Source organism: Cupressus sempervirens, chromosome 3 (assembly GCF_028749045.1).
Source record: "Cupressus sempervirens isolate cs-2001-9-10 chromosome 3, ASM2874904v1, whole genome shotgun sequence".
NCBI classification, from domain to species: Eukaryota; Viridiplantae; Streptophyta; class Pinopsida; order Cupressales; family Cupressaceae; genus Cupressus; species Cupressus sempervirens.
The window spans coordinates 1,125,760,557-1,125,785,404 of record NC_143120.1 but is presented as its reverse complement, the minus strand read 5'-3'; the positions used below and the strand labels follow the sequence as shown (position 1 = coordinate 1,125,785,404).

The 24,848-nt window shown below is 33.7% G+C and overlaps 2 protein-coding genes across 5 annotated transcripts in view; both read right to left on the bottom strand.

Annotated features, from left to right (window-relative positions):
* Positions 1–24,848, bottom strand: part of LOC149570771 (uncharacterized) — a 293,860-nt gene that overhangs the window by 91,765 nt on the left and 177,247 nt on the right. The window lies entirely within an intron of this gene.
* LOC149570772 (uncharacterized) lies at positions 3,765–14,252 on the bottom strand. Of its 4 annotated transcripts, none has more exons than XM_089817957.1 (3): positions 13,809–14,252; positions 12,923–12,980; positions 3,765–4,029 (listed from the first exon to the last, which is right to left on the bottom strand). In XM_089817957.1, exons 1-3 carry the CDS (start codon positions 13,966–13,968, stop codon positions 3,963–3,965), a joined length of 285 nt encoding a protein of 94 aa, XP_089674083.1. In that variant the 5' UTR covers positions 13,969–14,252; the 3' UTR covers positions 3,765–3,962. The 4 variants fall into 4 exon arrangements, with proteins under 4 accessions (XP_089674083.1, XP_089674085.1, XP_089674084.1 ...); XM_089817959.1 differs by having other exon boundaries at positions 3,777–4,029; positions 13,814–14,242; XM_089817958.1 differs by lacking the exon at positions 3,765–4,029 and adding an exon at positions 11,894–12,458 and having other exon boundaries at positions 13,809–14,244.

The window sequence follows — 24,848 nt, the reverse complement described above, 5'->3', positions numbered from 1 at the left end:
GCTGAAAAATTAAAGCCTTGATTTTATGGTCCTTATTCGATTACTCGCAAAGTTGGTGCAGTAGCTTATGAATTGGACTTGTCATAAGGGAGCAGGATACACAATGTTTTCCATGTTTCTTGTCTCAAAAAGGCCTTGGGACAACAAATAATCATATCAGATATTCTTCCACCAGCAAATGACAAGGGCCAATTAGAAGTGGTACCTGAAGAAATATTAGATACCTAAGTAAGGAAGCTCAGGAACAAAACCATTAGGGAATACCTCGTTCGCTGGAAGAATTTACCAATAGACGATGCTACCTGGGAAAATGAGCAAAGGATTCAACATCCAAATTTTAAGTTGCTTTTGGGCAAGCAACATCGAGTAGGGGTAACTATAATGTTCCCAAATAAATCATAGTTGAGGAGGTGAATAATGACAAATTATTCCTAGGATCAGCCTATAAGTCTACCGTTTAGTCTATCTATCGCTTTATTTTGTGCTTGCTCGCTCCTCTTCCTTTGGTCGATTGCTAGCGATCAGCTCGTAACCTTCACTCCGTTCAGATGAGGCCTCTAGTTTTTATGGCCCTCAATAGTGGTTCAAAAGGCTCAATGCATGCATCTACAGAAGGCACCCCCCAAACAGATTATTATAAGGTTGCACCTGCTGGAACAAGATTCTCCTGCTAGAACAACTAGAGATGTGATGGGGAACACTTCGATAGGGACCAGTCAATAGGCGATAGAAGGATACTAGTTTCGTTCGCCCTACCCAAAAATTCTATGAGAATAGTAGAGTATATTATATTAGCATTCCACAATAAACTACTACAATATAATTAGATGTTGCCATAGTTTTAGTTAACAAATGTTAATTTCTTGATTTCGGTCCATTACAGGACAGTTGCACACCTGAATTCGAAAGTCCTACCGAAGACATTCACTTTAAAAAAGGGCCAACGATTGGTAGCAGTGTTGAGATACAAAGTTTGTGAAGATCTAAGAGGACGCGGTTCTTCATCCTTTCTTAAAATAAAAGTTGGCCTAGTGGATCGAACAAAACTTGATCTGTCAAAATATTGAATCTGGATAAATTCCTTGGAAGCGAATCATCAGGTTACCAGGATTGCCAAGAAGTACTCGGTGAAGACGTTGAACAAACATCGTTATAGAGAAATACAAGTAGTCCTTTTTGTCTCCACAAAGGTGTTACTATGAAAAGTTGTTACCGCTCAAGTGCTCTGAAGAATAAAGTCGTGAGTTATACCATGGAATTGCTTACTTCAAACCCTTGTGTTAGAAGAAGTCGCATCAGTTTAGAGTGAATTGTACTTGCCGGGAGTCAGCTGGAGAATACTATTTGTATTTGATGGGAGTCCTTTGGAGAATATTGAATTGTATCTAGCGGAAGTTCATCTGGAGATTACATTCCATTTCATCATCAGGAGTCTTGTACAAAATTCACATTAGTGTCATCGATGTACAACTAACGGGCATGTTCAAGAACCGCAACTACTCAATGTATTAGAGAGAATATACAAGTGCAATAATAAACCTAAATTTATTGTAATTGGTTTCATTCCTGCTTAAATGTCAATTTGAAAGTTCTTCTTTGCATTCCAATTCAATCAATCTGAATATTGATTTTTTTGAATACCATGAGATTACTATTGTATAAAATAACACCGTGAATAAAAGAAGGGACCAGGAATACAGTCTAACAAATGACAGAATTAAATTATTAACAATTGAGGGAATATCCTATACATAGGCAGTAAAACTACTTTATTAGACAGAATTTTACATTGCTACAACTATCCTTGAAAATATAATATATGGGAAAGCAGATGCTGCTATGGAAGAAGTTGAAGGAGGACCAAATGTTGCAAATGCCCGCAGTTTCATAACCCTACTTCTGTATGGCTACAAATTACAATAACGCAGTTTAGAACCTCTTTTCTATATTTATTCCCAAAATGCTTTATTCATATATTAACCTCACAATATCACATTTTATGCATAAACATTTATTGCCTCACTTTTTGTCCATCCCTTGGCATTGATCCTGGATTCTTGCTTGCTTTATGGTGCTATAAATCAATTACACTATGGTAGGAGTCACCAATGGCATTTATAATTTTATGCAATACGCTAACATCCAATCCTATTTTAACCTGTAATGAAGAATTTGAAATACTACAATCAATCTCCAAAGATGAAACTTTCAAAACTAAGTATAGCAATTGATTATAACCATAAATATGCTAGACTTAGCACTACTTAATAGTTTAAGGACTTCTGTGTTGCATTTTGTGCACATGTAGGTTGGGAAAAGAGAGCTTCGGTTATCTAGAGGGCCATATTAAAGAACCTTAAAATTCTTTTCCTTGATGAAGCAACAAGTGCTCTTGATGTAAGCTCTAAGAGAATTGTACAGGAAGCTCTCGACTGTCTTATGATAGGAAGAACCGCTGTTGGTGTTGCTCATTGCAGGGGAACCATTAGAAATGCAGACATTATTGATGTTTTGTAGCATGGTCAGATTGTCGAATTGGGAAATCACAAAAAATTGCTAGCCAAAAATAGCAATGGTGCTTATTACTAGTCAAGGTCCAAGAGAATGGTTTTGAGGACTCTACCTATCTCAGCCACCCATTATCAACCAAATTTCTGAGCCTCCGTTCACGTAGCTTAAGAACTGAAATGTTAGAGGGGATAGGAGATTAAAATGATTTCAAATGCTAGGGTTCAAGACCTCTGCACCAATCAAGATTGCTCCAACAATATTTACATAAATTAGCCCTTCCATACAAATTTATTTATTTTGCTTTTCATTTACTAGTCTTTGCCCAAACAACTTGTTCATAACTGGTTTCTAACAGGCGAGCTCCAACTGCAAGGGCTGCAGCAGATGCTGGTACAATTATGGTAAAATCAATATACCAGTTTATAAGTCCTTGCTTCTGTTTATTTTATGCTTCATGGTCCAGTGATCTGCAGAGAAGTTTTTTGTTTGGGATCAATTTTTGAACAGCATAGCACACATACTATATAGATTAAAGTGCCAATGTTTCCTTAATCACCTAGGGTGGTTGTTATATGGATATACTGGCTTCCTTGTTTTCAACACACTGACATCATTATCGTGCAGATTGTTTCATTTTCCTCAAGTTGCATTGTTGAGGAGATTAGCCACTGGCGATGTTGTTTGTTTTCTTTAACTCGATGCATGTGAACTTCAAACAAATTTTTAAGGGATTCATTAGATCTTGATATTAAAAAACATTGCACTTCACATTTCATTTTAATAAAGGAACATTAACACCTGAATTTGAAGTCATAATATGCCTCTATGTTTTCATTCTTGAATAGATATATTAGAACAGAAATATCTCAGCTGAAATAGCACGGTGTGCAGAGCGTGGACTCTACAAAGCGGTTGATTCAACAATTGACACTCCAAAGCTTGGATGCAGGAAGGTAGACATGAGAAGCAAGGATGCCTTGATAAACTTCTTATAGGCACATAACAATACTAGGCCTGTGCAGGGAGGTTCCAGTAGATATCTACTAAGTTACATATTCGATGGTCCACCCCCAAATTCGGAAGTTGATTCACTCGACATTCGAATTCGTATCAGATTCGCATTTTTCTGGAAAATTCACTGTAGAATCTCCACGCAGAACCCTGGTCAAATGTGACGCGACTTTGACTGACTTCAGACCTCTCCCAACGATTTGGAAACATATTTATGTTTTTTCCAGTGAATTTTGACCGACTTTCTTGTGATGCTGAAGCGGGTTTTGTTTTTTAGATAAGTTTTTAATTCTTATTTTCTGTCTCACCAAATAGGGCACTGGTAATCTTCTAAAGATCTCCATCACATTGTATCTGTTCATCTACAACTTCCACAGATTACCTGGCACCACCCTTATACAGAATATGCACACAGAAAAAACAAAAAAACTGGGACAGCGCTATCCAAACTGGGATAATACTTCTCCACTGTTAATGGCCCTTCGTAATGTTGAAAATGGAAAATCTCTGCACAATGAAGAAATCTGGTCATGCCATGCTCATTCCATCTGGTCCACCCATATTAAAAGTCTGCTAATATGAAATTATATGTTATTTTCCTCCTGACTGCATTGTGCATCATCATTAGTTTTCAATGAAATAGGTTCTTGTTTTGTGAAGGATAGTATATTTATATATAACCTTTCATGGAAAAATAAAATGACACTACTATACAAGCTGATATTAATAATTTTAATAAATGTATATAGAGATATAGATATAAGTTTGAAGGAAAATTATATATATAATTTTTACATATATATAATTTATTTATTTTTAAATCTAGTATGGATGAATCTAAAACGAACCCAAACCCAACCCCCCCACCCCCAAAAAAAAAAGAGCGAATGTCGAATCCGCATCCGAACCAGAATTCGAACTAGCAACTTAGGATATCTATTAACATGTCATTTGATGTTCACACTTTCTCTGCAAGACAAACATAAGGGTTTTCATTTTCCAAATCTTAGTTTCAATATAAAAATGATGGTATCACAAATCACACATCCCTATTGAATTTTTAAATTGACCTTGTGAATTAATATCAATTAAATACCCTTGAGAACTTTATTATTATAGATGATTCAAATCACATTTACTGCTCTTAGAGATCTTTGTCATTGTATGGCCTAGTCATTTATGTGGGCTACAGTTCTTTGCCATTAAGTGGCTTAGCCATTTATGTTGGCTGTCTAGCACTATGTAACATTTGCTCAAGACAGTTTATAAGAATTTTCTTTTATTGATTTTATGTTCGATGGTCGAGTGATTTGCAGAGAAGTTTTTCATCTGGAAGCAGTTTTTGAACAACATAGCAAACTTACTATATAGATTAAAGAGCTAGTATTTCCTTGATCACCTAGGGTGGTTGTTATATGGATACCCCGTCTTCCTTGTTTTCAACTCACTGACATCGTTACTCTGTAGATTGTTTCATTTTCCCCCAGTTGAACTGTTGAGGAGATTGCAGCCACTGGTGATGTTTGTTTTCTTCAACTCTTGTGCATGTGAACTTCAAACAAACTATGGGGTTCAGTAGATATCAAGGATAAACTTAAGAAACCCCCTTTGGATAAAAGTATAAAATTTTGGCAAATCAAACATTAGTTCTGGGGAAAAAAATTAATTTCTATTGGTGATTTTTTTTGAAGTAGGAATTTTTTTAACTTTATTGGCCATTTCTTTCAATTGAATGAAAAATCTATAAAATCATAGCGAATCTTTCATTATTGATGAAAATTGTGAAAAAAGGCACACATACCTAAAAACCATGATTTTATTATTATTATTATACGAAGCCTAATTAATTATCAAACTTTAAGGTTAACTTTAGCCCACTCTTGTCATTACAGTTTCCCTCCAAATTATTGAATGGTGGTTTGGGGATAGCACCCCTATTATTTATAACCATTGGATGATCCTAAATCAATGGCCTAAATCCTATTTTGAGCAAAACTTTTAAAAAGATACCAAGTTTAAAAGAAAGTCCCCAAAACAAAGACATGTGTCCCCAATCAAATCTAGGATAAAAAATTTCATGAACAGTCTTAATAATAGAGTATTAGAGACACATGTAAAATCTACGTACTTAATCTGTAACCTAACTTAAATTTTTACCATCTATTGGTGAATATGACCACCAATTAAGACAAGCCTTGGAAATTGCAGGCGAAAATATTTAATTTATTTCGTAGAAAAATTAGAGTCCATTGGTGAAGTCATCACTAGAATACAAATACTTCTGTGTTATTATAGGCGATTGGCATAAGAATGGGACCCATTTTGGTAAACTGCAGGTGACATGGACACCCCAAAAGTGCAAAACAATTAGCCAAATTTGGGGTCCCCGATGAGTGAGATTAGCCAATTGGCGAATATTAGCCACTAAACTTTTCTTTGGTAGATCTTGATATTAAAAAGATCAGATTTGCACATCACATTTGATTTTAGTAAATGAACACTAACACCTGAATTTGAAGTCATAATATGCCTCTTATGTCTTCATTCTCGAATAGATATATAAGAACAGACATATCTCAGCTGACATAGTGCAGTGCAGAGTGTGCAGGCTACAAAGCGGTTGTTTTAACAGTTAACACCCCAAAGCTTGGATGCGGGAGGCAGACATGAAGAGCAAGGATGCCATGATGACCTTCTTATAGGAACATAATGATAACATGGTTTTAGGCCTGTATAGGGAGGTTCTTATAGATATATACTAACATGTCATATGATGTTCATACTTTCTCTGGGAGACACATAATGAGTTTCATTTACCAAATCTCAGTTTCACTATAAAAATGATGGTGTCACAAATCATGCATCTCTATTGAATTTCCAAACTGACCTTGTGAATTAATATCAGTTGAACTCCCTTGAGAACTTCATATTATAGATGATTAAAATCACATCAACTGCTCTTAGAGTTCTTTGCCATTATGTGGCTTAGCTATTCATGTTGGCTGCAATCTAGCACTGTCTAACATTTGTTAGAGATGGTAAGAGAAGAATAACACCCAACGTAGCTGGAAATCTGTGCTTAAAATATCATGTGGGAAGGGTAGAAATACTTACAAACCACTTGCCAATGCTTTTAGTTTCAGTCTTTCAGATGCTATTATCTGGCTTTGACTAGCATGAAAACTTTAATTTGGTGGGATCTTATAATTTATGCCAGGCATAGCCCATCTAAGTGCATGTTTAAAGTTCTTATTTAGTCTAATGGAAAGCCCCATGGCATGAAAATTGCTGGCAACATAAAAATGACAAGCAACTTCAGTTGTTTTCTTTTGCCAACATCTAATGTGACCAAGCAGTTTTATGCTGTGATGAATCATGAGAAAAGTAAAAGCATGTCTTTATTTACATTGGAGCTGACCTTCATGCTATTCTTTCATACCTGTATCAGCATTTCTTCTTTGGTATTGTGGGCAAGAATCTTACAAAAAGAGTCCAGAAGATGATGCTTGCTGGTAAGTTTAATATCTCTTGTAGGTGTCTTATTCATTCAATCAATTGTCTAAGAATGTAAGAGTTGTTAGTAAAATCCACTGCTTTATTTTGTGAGATTTCTAAGCAAGCTTGGGCCCTATTCATTTGACTTGAACCCTCACCACAATCAATGAAGTAAGCTAGTTTGATGAAGAGGAGAATAACTCAAGCCAGACAGCTTCTCGTTAGGCAACCAATGCAGCCAATGTCAAATCAACAATTGTAACAAGAACCTCAGTTTTTACAGAACATGACTTAATTGCTGACTTCATTGATGGTTGTTTCTTCAATGTGGAGTGGTGAATGGACATTCATACTACCCACTTGCTTTGTAAGTAATATTGTAGCCTAATTCAAATCTGAATGCAGCTGGAACCCTCTTAGACTCTCAGCTTTTTCTTCTATGAACTTAAGGACTTCGCATATGCCTACATTTAAGTTTCTTATCTTTCTACAGAAGACATTCAGACCTCCAATGCCATTTAAATCAACAATTGGAGTAAGAATCTCAGTTATTGTACAGAACGTAACTTCATTGCCGACTTCATTTATTGTTGTTTTTGTTGTGGAGTATGTGATAATGTAGCCTTAGTCAAATCCGAGTACAGCTGGAACCCTTTTAGGCTCTCAACTTTTTCTTCTATGAACTTTAGGATTTTGTATATGCTGACATTCAACTTTCTTATCTTTCTTTTGAAGACATTCAGAGCTCCAATCTCATCAATGCAGAATAAGTAGTTAGAATATGCGGTTGCTTTTTTTCACTTTTTTAAGGCTGTGATTTTTACTCAGCTTTCTGAATAGTGCCCATTTTCTAATAATTTATAAAATATTTTAACAGTTGTCGCCCAATGCTTGCCTCAGTTTGCTGCAAAAATAATTTAAAATGCCCAGTTTTGTGGGTTTGCGTATTTTAGAAGTGATTATATGTTGTGTCAACAAATTTCGGAAAAACTGACTTTAGAACTTGTGGATATCCAAATCAGTGGAATGGTTTGTTAATTGAGGCAGTCAGAAATTGTATTTCTAGAAGTTGAATATTGTCGCAATTATGTAGTAGTAAATTCCCGCATTCGTAAAACTCTAGCATATTTATTCATACTTGTAGACATTAATTTTGATGTTTATGAATCATTTATGGTTTTATTGAGTTAGAGAGGAGCTAATTTTGTAGAAAGTTGATGTCTGTATGAGGCAGGCAAACAATGTAGACCAGCTATGTATGCATTGAGATGTGGCTGATGCTGCCATGTTACGTTATAGTTCATGGATAAAATATTTTAAATTGTTTATCTGGGAAACAATTTGTACCTGCACAATGCTGCAGATGTATATATTGCACATTATGAATGTCATTTGTATGTATGCAAAATGTTGTATATGTTTCTAATGAAGATACAGTAATTCTTTAAATGTCTGCTCAATAACTAGCAATGTTAAGATTTCTTGTGTGGTGTTTTGCTTCAGGTGGCTCGGCTCCTACCAATATTTTCCATTATCTAATAAGTGCTCCAAATTATTGTGTACAGCTGGTTACCCCATGCTTGGTAGAGGCTGGCATTCTTTCTTGCCATCCAATTGCCCAACTTCTCTCATTGCAACCGATATACAACATTAATGCATTAAGTTGTATGTCATATGTAGTCTCTTTTGTTGCAAAATTATATTTACAGTTATTTTTCTCTAGTACAAGACTACAAAAGCCTCAATGTGACTATATATTTATATCAGACAAAATTATACATATATTTGTTTTGTTATTACACCCTAGGACACCGTGGTGTTTGTAAGCACATTACGTTCAGTTGCACTTGGTTCTTACGTGAGAAAATGAGGCACAATTATATAGTTATTTGAATTTTGAATTACTTCTTTCTAATGTTGTGATGTGCTATAATAATTTTGATTTTTAGGCAATTTGTGACGTTTGTTGAAGAATATCCAGTCTCTTTTGTTGCAAACATATTGTCTGCAGTTATTTTTCTCCAGTACAAGACTACAAAAGCCCCTTTTTTTGGGCAAATGGCAGGGACTCCAGCTGCAAGTAGCTCTTGTTAATATTACTACTAGAAATTCTCTTCTACACCTCAACATGTAACCATAAGACAAAATTACACGAATCATGTGAGGAAAATAAAATAGAGTGAAATAGTTCTATAATTCTCTTACAAGTTATTGACAGTAGGCCAGAAGTAAATGGCTGGCATTTTGTACTTTAAGTGGACCTCTCCCCTCACCTAAACAACCACAACAAGCTATCTTTTAAAGCTCTTCTGTAGGCATGTCCCATGCCTGCTAGGATAGCTCATTTGATGTCATTTTCAAAGAATTGGACTGGTCATGGAATCCCTTCGTTTTTTTCCCCTGGTAACTTGCCCATTGGATATTTGAAGTGTAATTTATGCATTTCTTCCATTAAGAATGTGTTCATCCCAGTCGTAACATAAGAAATGGTCTAAGACAAGACATACACTTGTGAGACTCATTGACGTGAATCACAATAATGATTAAAAAATAGCAGGGTCTGGTTCTAAAACTTTGCCACAAGATTAAAAGCCAATGTATACAACAGTAAAAAAAGTTTCCTTGTTACTAAATGGGTCACTCTAAACATTTAAGAGGCATGCTGGCTATGCGGTAACCTGAAAGATTTAACTTTCTGTTGGGAAGTTGGTGCCTCTGTCCCCTCTAGGTGAAGGTACCATTCCGCATAGACTGATGGATTTGTGACATGTGCTCAACCACCTCTTGTAGATCCTTGTCTCTGGCTGTCGTGATGTTCATTGATAGCTCAAGCTTTTGGCGTAATGGCAGTGGTGATTCCAACAAGTAATATCAGAGAGCTGGGTTATGGGTTCAAATTCCTCGAGTCATGTTGAGGGGGCAATTGTTGGGAGGTTGATGCCTCTGCCCCCTCTAGGTGAAGGTACTTTTCAGCATATATTGATGGATTTGTGACGTGCTTAACCGCCTCCCGTGGATCCTTGTCTCTGGCTGTTGTGACGTTCATTGATAGCTCAAGCTTCTTGTGTAACGACAGTGGTGATTCCAACATTCTCCTTTATCTTTAACTATAAAAGGGAATATCTGTGCAATTACTTTTTAACATCAATAAATGTGCCAACTGTACAGTATTTAAGGTAGTGAGAAGTTTTTATGCTCAACCTCCAAGGATCTTTAAATTAAATTGTTTCCCCACATGTAATATTTTATTGTGCTATTTATTTCACAACTCTTGTGGATAGATCAAAATGCTTCTCTGTCCATCTATGTCTGTTCCTCATATGCATCAAATATCTATTCAATCTTTAATTCTACATATGCGTCTCCCTGATTCAATCTTTCAAAAAGCGAAAGATGTCAACAAGCTAGGAAATTTCGAAGAATTGTGCTTTGCTTCACTGAATACACTTGATTGCACTTCTACTCTTTATACAAGATCATTTTTTATTCAAAGGCAAATACTTTGAGAGCTTTCTAGTGACCTATTCACTTTAATTTTTAAGTCCTATTGACATAGCCATCTTATTGTGAAGTAAAAGCAGAATAGACAACTGCAAGGAAAGTCTACTGAGGATGTCAAGAGCTTGTAAGCTATGCAGTTCTCCGTCAAGGGCTATCTCGAGTAGGCTAAAGAGTGATCTCCAGTTGCTTTGGCACTTATAAGACAGAGAAGGTGATAATGTTACCTAAAAAGACTTCAAATTTTCAGGCTGATCAGCCTTTCAAATGTATTTTTTCCGTATATACTATATAAATAGTAGGCTCTCCTTAAAGACCTCCATGACAACAAGAAGTATTGCAAAACATGAAGACATAACTAATGTCATACACCAGTTGTGCGGATACAAGAGAGCATTGAATAATGTAATGTCTGACCTAAGTCACAAGGTTTGAATTTGAATTCAAGTTCGTCGATCATAAAACTGTGATGAAATTTGGCAAGGGTAGAAAATGAGGAAAAATTTGACATTAAGTTTAACTTATATAAATTTATTTATTTTTAGATATAAGTAATGTATCCACAAAATTGTCAAAATATTTTGACATTGCTAAATAATTAAGCTAAATAACACAATATTATTTTATTTTATTTTAAAATAATATTATTATAAAATAACAATATTATATTAAGTATCATAATATTCAGATGAAGTTCAGAATGGGTAAATATTTGATGAAATTCGAACTTCATGGATGAGATTTGGTGTATCCCGTTCCTTAGTGTCTGACCATGACTGTGCTAACTCTTCAATTAATGAAGAACTCTCTTCTGAGCTAACAGCTTCCATTAAGGATTTTTTAACTGCTGAATATTTTCAAAATAAAGAATTGTCATAAGGTTTTTGAATAACTAAAAATTGAAGGTTGAACATTTTCCATCTGCACTTTTGATGTTTTCATAACCTACAGCTCAAATAAATTGTATTAAGAAGTGAAATATAGTTAAAAGTAGGCAAAAGCCTACAACGCAACAGTAACTTGCGAGCCTCTCATGTGGGAGGTCTTAGGTTCGAATCTGCCTTTGCTTAACATATAATATTGATTAATTCTAACAAATAATAATAATTAATCTAGGCTTCGGCCGATTACCGATCAAAAATAAAAATAAAAAAATATATAGTTAAAAGTAAATGACTAACGTATGCATAAATATAAAAGAGTGACCACAAAGTATGTTTCCATAACAATTCTAACTTTAAATAGTCCCAGTTCATTCAAAGACAAAATCAATTGATGCTTACATTTAGATTGGTGGTAGGAATAAGTCAAGTTGATGCAGAGGTAAAACACAACGGAAGCAAACACAATAGCAATAGGAACCAGCACTAGCAAGAGATAGATTATAAAATTCTTCTATTTAATTTATCAAATGAACAGTACATACATTAGCTCTCCTGCAGATTTCTTCTCTCTGTAACTTAGTATCCAGAAACTTTGCTCTCCAACTTGACCTAAACCTAAACCTAAAACTCTATTTATACTTGCTAAGATAATCTATGACACCTTCTAGATTATTACAAAATAGGAAGAACAACTTATAGAAAATTCTAGATCCAGTATAGAATGGGGAAGAGTGACCCCACAATGATCTGTACAAATTCCAAAAAAATTATCTTATCCTAATGATGAAATCAAGATAAATTTCTCAAGTCGGCTCGTGCATAAAACTTGACCTAAATACTTTATATGAAACTTTGACCTAAATACTTTATGTGGGTGCTCCTGCACCACAAGTCCCGTTCAGTCATTTGGTTAAACACTTTATGAACATTAACTGCACCTGACATGCATGATGTCAATGTGTTTTTGATAACATTCGCCCCTAGGAAAACTGAATCCCCTCTTATGATGAAAGAATGGATTAGCCGATCACCACAATCGCTAGTTTTGGTAATACTTGTCTGTAACAATTGAAAATAAGTGGAAGAGCATAAGCATGAGTAAAAATTGAAAGTGATTTTTTCCCGATGTAAGTAGTAAGCACAATTACATAATCACAGCCATTTACTTTTAAGTTTTCTGTAGCAGTTGTGAGAGGTTTTAAAACTATCATTCAACATATAGCACAAAATATTAATTGAGAGTTACACATTATAATAAAGGGGAGAGAATAACATTTCAAAGCTCTAATCATTTCAAATCGACAATGTTTTAGGTGAGCAATAAGCAAATCAATGAACGTTCATGTACAGAATCTATACATGCACATTAATCCACACATTTAATGTTTTTGCAGAATTAAATGCATCTTTGCTTTATGGACATATATCCATAAAGCAAAGATGCATTTAATTCTGCAAAAACATTAAATATAATCTAAAATGCAATATTAGATTAGTTATGTGAGATGTATCAATCTACTTACAAGATGTATGCAATTTGAGCAATAAAATGGAAGCACCGGTAACGCCTTGATGAAATGCCTGCATCAATAACACTTTGATGAAATGCCTAATTGCAATCTTGTTTGAAAAGGTGAAATAATTCCGTGTGCGTGAATTTGTTTGAGTTAAAAAAAGTTCAATTATTGAATCAATTAATTGCACAAAATGCATAGTAAGAATCAATTGCGAACACAAACCTTGTGAAGGTACGTGAATTATTTGCCAAAATGCAGTCTCACAGAAGGTTGAATAAATTGAGATACAAATAAAAAAATAGATTTGTTGATGAAATCTAAGATATTCTTAAGAAAATATCATGCGAAAGCGTTGAGAACAAATGAATTTTTTGTTGAATGAAATAGTGTTGCATTCTAAAAAAATATATTTTTTTGCTAAATCAATCTTTAGTCTCCAATATTGTGCTATGTTTGACATTTCTGTTCAAAGCAAGAAATAAAACATTGAAGTTCCACTTTAAAATGCTTGATCTTTAATTGAAACTTGGTCAATTTTATGACTTAAATGTCTCCGGTTTTTCCTCAGCTCTATCTTGCATTTCAAGTTTTTGAAAAAGCTCTTCTGAGCCAAAAGGTACCTTGGTTAAGCATGTCTCTTTTTCACGTTTTCTATTGAATTTGTTAACCAAAACAAGTCGAGCGGATTAATCAATCATGTCAAGTTATATGTTTTTAATCGATTCATTAATTTCACTTAAATATTAATTTAGAAAAAAGAAAGAAGGGAGGAGGTTAATATGCTTTTCTAAAACACTGAAAAGGAAAAGATTGCTTAACCTGTTTAAAAATTATAACTACCGTTTTGAAAAGTAATTCAAAAACATATGCAGGTACAGGGGAATGTTGTTACCGTACATCTGTATTTTACAAATCCGGATCAGATTTCTGGTCGGCCTACTTATAATGAGAGAACCAGGGAAGGCCAATCTGTTCTGGGGAGCCTCTGGAATGGAGAAGAAAAGGTTTGTGCATTTCCAAATATTATGTTGGATGAAATTCTGGTAAAACATCTTTTATCTTCGATAGCTGGTGAAGATCTTCCATGTTAGGGATGGTAGACACCTCTTCAAGAAATATGAAGTTTGAGAAAGTTGTGGAGCCTGATGGTAAGTCCGGAATGACCCCATCGGCAGTATTGGCAAAGATAAATAGAAGTATAGGCAGGAAAATGGAAGAATAAGGAAAGTCGTGGTCGGAAGATCTCCATTGCATCAGGCAAGGCCAAACCCAAAGCGTTGGATATGCACACCGGACTCATTTTTGACCACTCGAAGTAAGGGTTTAGGATGGATTTATTTATTTATTAGTTTGGCAGAAATACTATTGTTTTTGTTTTCATTCAATTCAATTTTTCAATTTAACTGACCAAAATCAATGTATGGGATTTAAAAAGGCAGAAATACTATTGTTTTTGTTTTCATTCAATTCAATTTTTCAATTTAGCTGACCAAAATCAATGTATGGGATTAAAAGATTAAAAAAGAAACTTCAAATGTTTATATCATTTTTTAATTTTTCATTATTTTATAAATCACATTTTCCATTTTTGGCAATGCTTTTGTTTTTTGTTTTCATTCAATTCAAATTTTCAATTTAACTACCAAAATCAATTTATAAGATCTAAAAATTAAAAAAGAAACTTCAAATGTTTATATCTTTTTCTAAGTTTTCATTATTTTATAAATCACATTTTCAATTCATTCTATTGGACCATTCTATTTTTGGCAATGAAAAAATTCAATTTTCTCCGACAAAAATACAAATATTTTCTAACATCTTTATCATCTATTAATGAATGCATTAATTACAACTTTATCTTTTCTACATTTTTGAGAAGTGGATTAACTTTTTAAGAACAATCACAAATGAATATCTAATCAATATTATTAATTATTACTATTTTTTTTACCAAGTTCAAATATAGATATTTTAATCAAGTTAAATGTTTTATATTTCTTATTTTAAATACATTTATTATTTAAAATAGTTTATGAGGAAGAAGTCATATGAATTTATAGAGTTAAATATTTTTAAAGTTGTATAATTTAGATATTTTAATGAAATATAGAGTTAAATGTTTTAAATTTCTTATTTTAAATATATTTATTATTAGTTTTACATTGATGTTTATTTTTGTAATTTGTAAAATGTTATTTCTTAAAGTCAGTTTTCAAATAGAGTGGAGTCGTTCCTATACCTACCGAGAGCATCTCTCTTTTCTGACTCATCATATTCCTTCCCACCCATCTTTTCACTATGTTCAATTTTTTTTATACCATTAATATTATCCCTCAAACTTACTACATATTTTGGTACTTTGATTTAAGTAATCAACAATTATTATTTTTAAATTAAATATTTCAACTTATAATTGAATTGGTAGAAATGAGTAGTTCATTCATATAATATAATTTTTATTATTATTTATATATATTTTTAAAATAATAAAATAATTAATATTTTTCAAATTCTCTTCAACTCTCTCTATTATTCTACCTTTACTTGACATATCATTCTCTCTTTTAGCTCTCTCTTCGTATACTTCCTTTCTATCTATAAATCTATATTTTCCTTCTTTTCCAATTATATGATTGAAGTGTTCAAGTTTTTGCTAAAAATTGTAACTAATTTAATTCCCCCTTCATGCAATACTACTTCAGTCAACCATGAAAACATGAAGGCAGGAACTTTGGCACATGCGCCCCTTTTTTATTTTTCAAGTGGTTAGTTTCATGACTTTTATAATAGACTTCAAGTTTTGAAATATTTAAGTTAGAACTATAATTTAATGAAATGGGTGGTGTCATGATTTTTTTTAATTTAACATACTTAATTTGTTTACTAAATAAACACAAATGTTTAAAAATTTTATTAAATAATTGACATGTCACAGAAGAAAAGTCTAAACATATGGGGTAATTTTTAGCCTCCACCTTTTCCACCCTAAAAAGTAGCAGTTCCTATTTTCAAGGAGATGATTCTAATTAGTCTTGTAGCAAACCTTTTTTTGCTTCTAGGGATCACTAGCTCCTTAAAAATAGACCATGCAACCCCCCTTATAGGATCACACCCTAAGAGCTTAATAGGTAGGAGATAGTTGGTATATGTTGATGTGAGCCATTAACAACATTGGTTTAGCCCGTGTATGATGTAATCCTACTTTTAGCACCTGAGTTTTAAACTTTCAAGGTCAAGTCATAAAGATCAACTCTCTTAATGCTTCCCGGTCTTATATTGATCTATGTTGGAAACACCCTTCCAGATTTAAGGTTGAGAAACATGATGATAGTGATTCAAATTTGAAAGATTCTTTAGGAGCATTATTGGTTAGAAAAATAAGAAATAAATATCAAGGAAAGCCAAAATGCTTCGGTTGTAGTCAATTGGGACATTTTGCTGCAAAGTGTTCCTATGCTGATCAAGATGATAATTATGAGAAAATTGAAAAGTTTTCCAAAAAGAAATCTTGGAATCAAAATAAAAGATTCAAGAATTTTAAAAATAAGAATCTCTTGTCAAAAGAAGACTCAAATGAAGAGTCAAGTGATCGAGATGAAGAAAGAGAAAAGTTGTTAATAGCTAAAATAATAAATTTTCCTAAATCAAAATCTAGTAAATGATGACCTTCATTTGATTTTGATGAAGAATTTGATCTTGTGGAAAAACTTCTTCATTCTTTACAAGAACTAATGAGATAAAATAAATTAATCTCAAATCATGAAACAAAAAATAAAATGTTGTAGGCCAAACTAGAAAAAGAAAACCAACTCATTGAAAATCAAAGATTATTATATGATGAAAAAGAAAAAGAAATGGTTCAAAGATTATTGCTTCTGTTGGGACTCAAAATTAAAGCCTCGATTTTGAGTACCATTGAAAAATTAAGCCCTATAAGCACTTTTTGATGCATATGTACCTGACTGCCCTTTTGAGGTCCATGAGGTGTTTAATGTTTCTAACACCTTGCATTTAGTGTGTTTATGTGTCCCATGATAATAAATTGTCATTCTGAGCCATTTTATGAAGTCTCATTTTGAGTAATTTTCAATTCCACATTTTCACCTAAGTGTCAAACAACGACGAGAGGCCTTGTTTGCATTTGGATATCTTGCACCCAGTAATGTTTCATGACTCACTACTTTGAGAGTGTTTAGTGTCCATACAGAGAGCCTATGTTTCAAATTTTGAGTCTGTTTGACTAGGTTTTGAATCGCTCAAAGTTGGTCATTTATTGATGTCACGCTGATGCAATTTGTTCTGAACTCTGGGAAGCCCGATTTGACTTATCATAACTTTAACCCAGTTGATCAAAATGCTAAAATTCCTTTTGCGTTGCATTTTAGAGGTTAGAGACTTGTTATGTTTCAATTTTGAGCTTATGATGAATCCGTTTGATTAGTTTTTAAATGCAATTCCAAATGCAATTTCTAACTTTTTACTGGTGTCAAAAGGTACAGAGTTGTCGGTACCCTTGTTCGTGATGCATATCTCAAAATCTGTGATAAGTGAGATCGAATGGATTGTACCACTGTGTTCTTCTCTAAAAATACTTTAAGTGTGCCAATTTTCAAAACTTGATGAATCTGTCTGCACACTTTCCCAAGTCAATTCCATTTGCAAAAAATGCTTTTCTTCAGTGTTTCCAATCTGCAAATTCTGAGTAGCCTACTTTGATTGCTAGCCATTTGCATCCTATTTTTCATCACGAGCCCAAATCGTAGATTTATACCCTCCTCATGAAAGTGAACTAATGCCCCAGTTTCTGTGCCCCCAAATGTCAATTTTCCCTATTTTCAGAGCTAATTCTAAATGTGATTTAGTGTTTTCTGACATGTTTTCTTGCAAGCAGTTCTAAGAGGGCAACTTTGACAATCAATATCTTTTGACCCTGAATTCGTCATGGCACGAGATTCAACGGGGTAAAAGTATGTGGAACAGATAATTAGTGTTGTTGATTTCAGAGCCTAATTATTTGTTTGGGTTAGTTTTTAAAGCTAGTCGACAGGCCTTGTTAGCAGAAAATCACAGTTGGTAGATAAGATTTCAAATGAGTTTTAATGATAAATTAAGAGCTCAAAATTAATCCTAGTCAGTATTAGATGTTCTATGGATCAATTTGAGGGATCAGTTGTTCGAATTTTTTTTTTTTTTTTTTTAGTTGAACCCACTTTGGGGCCCGACTAATCCCATCACATTGATATGATGTTTGGAGATAAGGGTACTTTGATATGAGAGCAATATTATGAGTCAAATTGGTGAGCAAGGTCTATTCATGGTAAATCATAACATAACAGAGTACCTACATGGTCTTTTACCACCAATTTACCTATCACAAGATCTTCAAGCAAAGAAGCCCATGAATATGATTCGTCAATATCAGGCTCCTTTACAGAAACACATGGTAATGATGGACCTTGAGGAAAGGAATGAAAGATTGTTTTATAAAATCTTAGTGGACCATGTAGAAGAGTTACTTTCCATAGTTTATGCTCCAACTATTGGTGAAGCCTATTAAAAATATGGATCAATCTACAAATTCCTACAAGGTCTTTATATCAGCTTGAAAGAGAAAGGCAAGATTCTAGAAGTCTTGAAGAATTGGTATGAGAAAATATTGGGGTTATTGTTGTACATATGGTGAATGCATTTTGGGACTTAGGGATTGGGTATGAGCATACTAGTTGGCAAATTAGATATGCACACAGCACTAGGTGTTGTTAGTTCTTTGGCGTGCCTTCCCATTACAATTGATGTGGGAACCAACAATGAGGAGCTGTTAAATGATGAATTTTACATTGGACTTCGGCGAGAGCATGTTACTAGACAAAAATATTATGACCTCCTTGATGAGTTCATATCTTCCATCAAAGTTGCAGGGGAAGCATCTCATTTCAAAAGGAGACCAACAAAAATGTATATTCCATTGGACTTGCATGCATCATTAGAGAGTTTGCAATCATTTTGTCCCATCAGAATCTAAGCCAAGTTAGTAAAGGAAACAACAATGAAGTTCCACACTAGTAGGTATGTAAAGAAGTAGGATAGACAACATATGGAGAAAGAAGCTATGATATTTTGCAAAAGATAAGTGTCCACATTAGAAAGGACCACTCCATGGCAGCAAGGAAGGCAAATATTGTAGGGGAAGTACGTGGGAGGAGCCCCTATGTTAAAGAATGAAGGAGAGCCTTTGCGCAAGGAGACCATGGAAAATAATATAAGGAAATAAAATGTTCCAACAAGAACAATAACAAACAACATAGAAATGAAACAGTTTAATAGTGATCAAGACCTGTGAATGTGATGTATTGCTACCAGTTTCGTGCATAATGTAAGCAGATAGGCTATGTTTGAACTTGGAACATTGACAACTCAAACAGAAGCCATGGCTACTATATTGATCTTGCACGCATGTAGAGCCTCTTACACCAATATTTAACATAAGGGCTAGGAACGTGTGCTTCAATACTCGTTCTACAACCTTTCCAACCCTAATGCCATACACCTATGTAAGCTTCCACGCAAACCCTAATGAGGATTTGTCGATACTAAAAGAGAAAAATGGGTAGCATGAGGAAGTGGAGTGTTAGGATAGACTTCTATAGCCACCGATGTAGTTGGTCCTAGGCATGTATGTTCCCATGAACAAATTCCCCAAAAATATAAACACTTTTCCATAGCTCACAAAGTGACCAAGTGCCAAAGCTTCTACCCTCATGGAGATCAGAGGGAGATTGCCACAATAAATGAAGAAAGGAGGCGCAGTCATGGCCGTAGCCCATAGAGGAGGAAAAAGCCATAAAAAAATGTTTGTCCCACATTCATTATGTGGTAGAAAATTGTAGTGTTTAAATACCTTGCATTGTGTTATGTTTAATGTCTTCAAGATAAAGGCTTTTGAAACGTCAAGTTTGTGTTGTGGGGCCCGAAGTGGATGACAACTGGATAGAGGGTGCAAGAAATAAACTTTTGAACATAGGCTCACCGAAAGAAAATCACCAAGTTGACATCACCAGAAGAAAAGCATCGAAAAAGTTGAGGTTTCTGGTGGTCACCATCACTGGAAAATGGGAGGATCTTGCCGGTAGTGATATGTTGACCTCTCGAAAAGTTGAAATTTTGGCAAGCGACCTCCCAGAAAGTTGAAATTCTAGCAAGTGGTTGAGATAAAATATGGGATCTGGCGGTGGTTAGAGAATGAATTAGAAACTAACAAGTGTCAATATGTGGCAGGTGGATTGAAGTAGATCTCATTGATGTATATGATGACAACACATGGCAAATCTGACGGTGGTCGCCATGTCACCAAAGCAAAGTTGCTCGATCATTAATATAGTGACACGGTGACTCAATAAAAAACTAACACGTGGTAATGAGCTAGTGGTGAGGTGGTGTTGATGTGGCATGATGAGGTGGATTGATGATCGAATGTTGAGGTGGCAGTAGGTGACACGTGTCGCAAGGTCGCTATGTTGCTGATGATGTGGCAGAATGTTGACTAGGATAGCAACATAGCAACCAACGATGTGGCACGGTGACATGGAAAAGTAGGTTGCCAATGATATGATGCCATGTGGCATCCAGGTGGCAAGGGTCAGATGAAGAAGCAACAATCAACCAATCAGGGCATGTCACATGTCAACATGGTCAAACCAAGTTTGACCTGGATGAAAAAATAAGGAAAATACAAAATTGCATAAAATTCGTTCTTTTTAAAAAATTTCTCTGAAAAGTACATGCAAACTCAAATTTTAAATAAATTCTAACTTATTCTATAGTTTGAAACTTTATATAAAGATAAATTTATGCAATAATGTTATACAAGGGCATAACAGGAGCCTGAAACTTTGAATGGCCACTAGAGGGGCGATTTTTATCCAAAATAGGCACTTCAATCTACCATTGGAACCAGGAGGAAATGAACTTTCCAAATATGAGGTCGAATTTTGCACAAATATTCACTGGTTTGCACTATAAGTAGATTTATGTTTTCTAGGGCATTCTCAGTAGAATGGGTAGATTTCACCATTAAGCATCAAGGTTGGTTATGAAGCAGATATAAAAGCTTGTTGAAGCTTAATTGTGGAAAAAAATGATTCTGATAAGTTTATTGTGCCTCTAGAGACCATTTAACTAATTTTTCATTTTTGTCTTGAGTTCAAATTTGGCATCAAAATTAGTTATGATTCTCATCAAATATCTGAGATATTTTGTGCTTTTGGAGGCCAAATGATGAGGATTTGATTTACCAGTTGCAAAGAGAGATTAGAGAGATTCTTTTCACTACTAGGGGATGCTTTCCAAGTGGACACATGTTGTCTTCACAATAGATCTAGGAATTCATTAGTCTATATCACTCTCTTTCTCATTCTTTGTAGAGGTTCTAGTTTTGGAAAGAAAAAGATTCATTGCTGTGATACTATTTGGGGGTTCCAGTTTTTCAGTGTGAGACCATTGGTTCTAGTTTTTGATATGTTTTCATGACTATGACACCACATTCTTTAGCATATCTCTTGTATGAACAATAGTAGTGAAGATAATATAGCTAGTTATGATATGTTAGGCATTTCTATATTTTAATTTCATGCATTTGAATGTATAGTTTGAAGGAAATGAATACAAATGAGTAAGAATTTCTTTAGTTTCATCCTGATTCTTGTCTCCTACCTCTGTAATCTGAAATCTTATGTGGTCTAGGAACAAAGAACTGAGACTCATTTGCATCCCCTTAAGGTTGTATGTCTAATGCATTTTATTGTTGGAACAAAGGGCCAAGTAAATGCTTGATGTGTTTGATAAGATTGTTGGTTATTTTGAGAATGATACTTCATAAGAATGAGGTCTTTATGAACACTGATCTCTAATTCACAAAGTGATTAGATAGATCTGATATCTGGGTGTATAGAATACGTCATTGATATCACATATGCATGTATTAGATTCATGGAATTTCCCAATAGATAAGGCATTGATCAACTACAGGGTCAACTTGTTCTTACTATTGCATTTTTGGGGTTTTGCTGAAATCAACATCATTTATCAAACATTTTTCCCTTTTTTGTTGAAAATTATTCAAAGTCTAACCCTCACTCAACTTATGAATTGCATTATCTTGCATTTAGTTACTGCAGATCTATGTTGTTGCATGACTTAATAGGAGAAATAAGGGTTTCATCTACTGTTAATAGATTCAAGAATATTCTTAGTACTGGTACCATATTAATTGAATCTAAGGTCCACCCACCTAGGTTTTTCAAAGCCTAAAGTAGAAGAAGGGTCTAGCCTTATAGTTGGTCTAGTGTTTGAAATAGTATGTTGAAGATGGGAGTTAGCTGCCTCTAGATGTACTTTATTCTCATCAGAGTAATTTGAAACCTATAGCATTTCAAAACACCAACAGCTTCAATTATAATTGTTTTGATCATAAGGCATATCATTGTAAATGGACATAAATGATTGTGAGATTAAGGCATATCATTGTAAATGGACATTAATGATGTATATTTTGTAGAAGGTTTGAAACATAATATTCTAAGTGTAAGTCAAATTTTTGATAGCAGATACTCAATTTCTTTTAATGCTAAAAAATGTTCAATAAAAATGAAAAGAATAAAGTTATTGCTAGTGGTTTAAGAACATGAGGAAATCTTTATAATTTGATTGATTCTACAATTCAAGAGTCAGCATTGATTAATACTTGTCTTGTAAGTCAAGTTGAAGAAAATGGTTATGGCATAAAAGATTGGGGCATCTAAATTTCGAGAATCTTGCTAGGATCAGCAAGAATAAAAAGGTTAGAGGTTTACCTCTAATTTACAAACTAACTAATGTTTGTGAAGAGTGTGTAAAAGGAAAACAAACAAGAATGTCTTTCAAAACTAAAGAATACCTATCCAACATACCACTGAAGCTTGTGCATGCTAATATTTATGGTCCAACTAAAACTCCACCCTTGAATGGTGAAAAATATTTCATGTTATTTGTAGATGATTATTCAAGAATGGTTTGGGTAACTTTTTTGAAACACAAATCTAAAGCCTTTGAATGCTTTAAAATATTCAGAAAAATGGTGGAAAGGGAAATTGATCTAAAGTTGAAATGTTAAGGTAAGATAGAGGTGGAGAATTCACCTCCTAAGAATTCATCAAACATTGTGAAAAATGTGGTACTCAATTGCTCGTACACCCCAGCAAAATGATACTATGGAAAGAAAAAATAGAATTGTTAAAGAAATGGAAAGAACAATATTGAATGAGGCTAAACTAACTGATAAATTTTGGAAAGAATTTTTTCATATAGTTTTATATATTTTAAACATGGCTCAAATAAGAGTAAGAATATGGAACATTCGTAAAACAACAAATTCTATGTATGCTTCTAGGTAAGATTGTTTGTTATTTTGACAACATCAATGTTTCAAATCATACTCAATGATCCATCATCAGGATGAGAGAGCTAAGAGAACATAATGATAGGTTGCAGACTTAAGCAGAATAAAAAGAGAGAGAACGGTGGGGGGCAAAGAGGGTAGCACGTAGGTCGAGGAGATAAATGATTAAGATAGGAGGGGAACAAAGATAGAAGGGAGAGCTCAGAAAAAGAAAAACATGAAAATGAATGAATAAATATGAGAAAAAGAGAGGTTATAATAATAACAATAAAATACAATATAACAAAAGTAGAGAGATAATAATTTAAGAAAAATAAGTTGAAGCCAAAAAATTGATAATAATAATGATAATAAATAAGTCACCTAAAAGAAAAGAAAAAAAAAGAAGACTTTTACTAATATATATATATAAAAACACAATAAAAATAATAGAAGAATCAATAAAGATAATAGAAGAATTAATTGAGTATGATCCGAAACGTTGATGCTGTCAAAATAACACACAATCTCACCCAGAAGCATACATAGAATAGCATGGATTGTGGAAATCTGTTACAAAACAACAAATGTCAAGAATTTTAAATTTTTTGGTTGCAAATGTTTTACCATAAAAGATAATGATTCTTTAGAGAGTTTCAATTCAAGATCTAATGAAGGTATCATTTTAGGATAATTTAGACATAGAAAAGATTTTAAATGCTACAATAAAAGACTAAATAAAGTTGTCGAAGCTATAAATGTAGTATTTGATGAAAGTTCCTTGTTAAATAATAGAAATGAAAAGAATATTGATGAAAATATTTTTCAAAGAATAAAACAAAATTCTAATGATCAAGAGTTAGACAAGGCTGATTTAGAAATTTCTGATCAAAATGAACAAGAAACTTGCTCATCTCCTAAAGAGATGAAACAATCCTTCTATAATTATTGCAAAAAGACATCCTGAGTCTCAGGTTATAGGAGATAAATAGGCTGAAGTCTTAACAAGAAGAAAAGCACAAAATAATGAACAAGATCACATAATAGAACATTTAAGTTTAATATCATATTCTGAACAAAAAATGTGGTTGAAGCACTCATAAATTCTTGTTGGTTGAATGTTATGCAAGATGAAACTAATTAGATTGAGAAAAATGAAACATGGGAAATTGTTTCGAGACTTGATGAAAAGAATGTCATAGGTGAAAAATAGGTGTTTCATAATAAATTGAATGAAGATGGAAAGGTTGTAAGAAATGAAGCCAAAGTTGTATGTAAGGACTACGGTCAACAGGTGGGTATTGATTTTGGTGAAACCTTTGCACAAGTTACAAGAATGGAATCTATTAGAATATTTCTTGCATATGCTAGTTATAAGAAACTCACTCTTTATCGAATGTATATTAAAATAAAATTCTTTATTGGCTATCTTGAAGAGGAAGTCTACATGGAACAACTAGAAGATTTTGAATCTTCTGATAAACCATATTATGCATATAGTCTTAAAAAGGTATTATATGG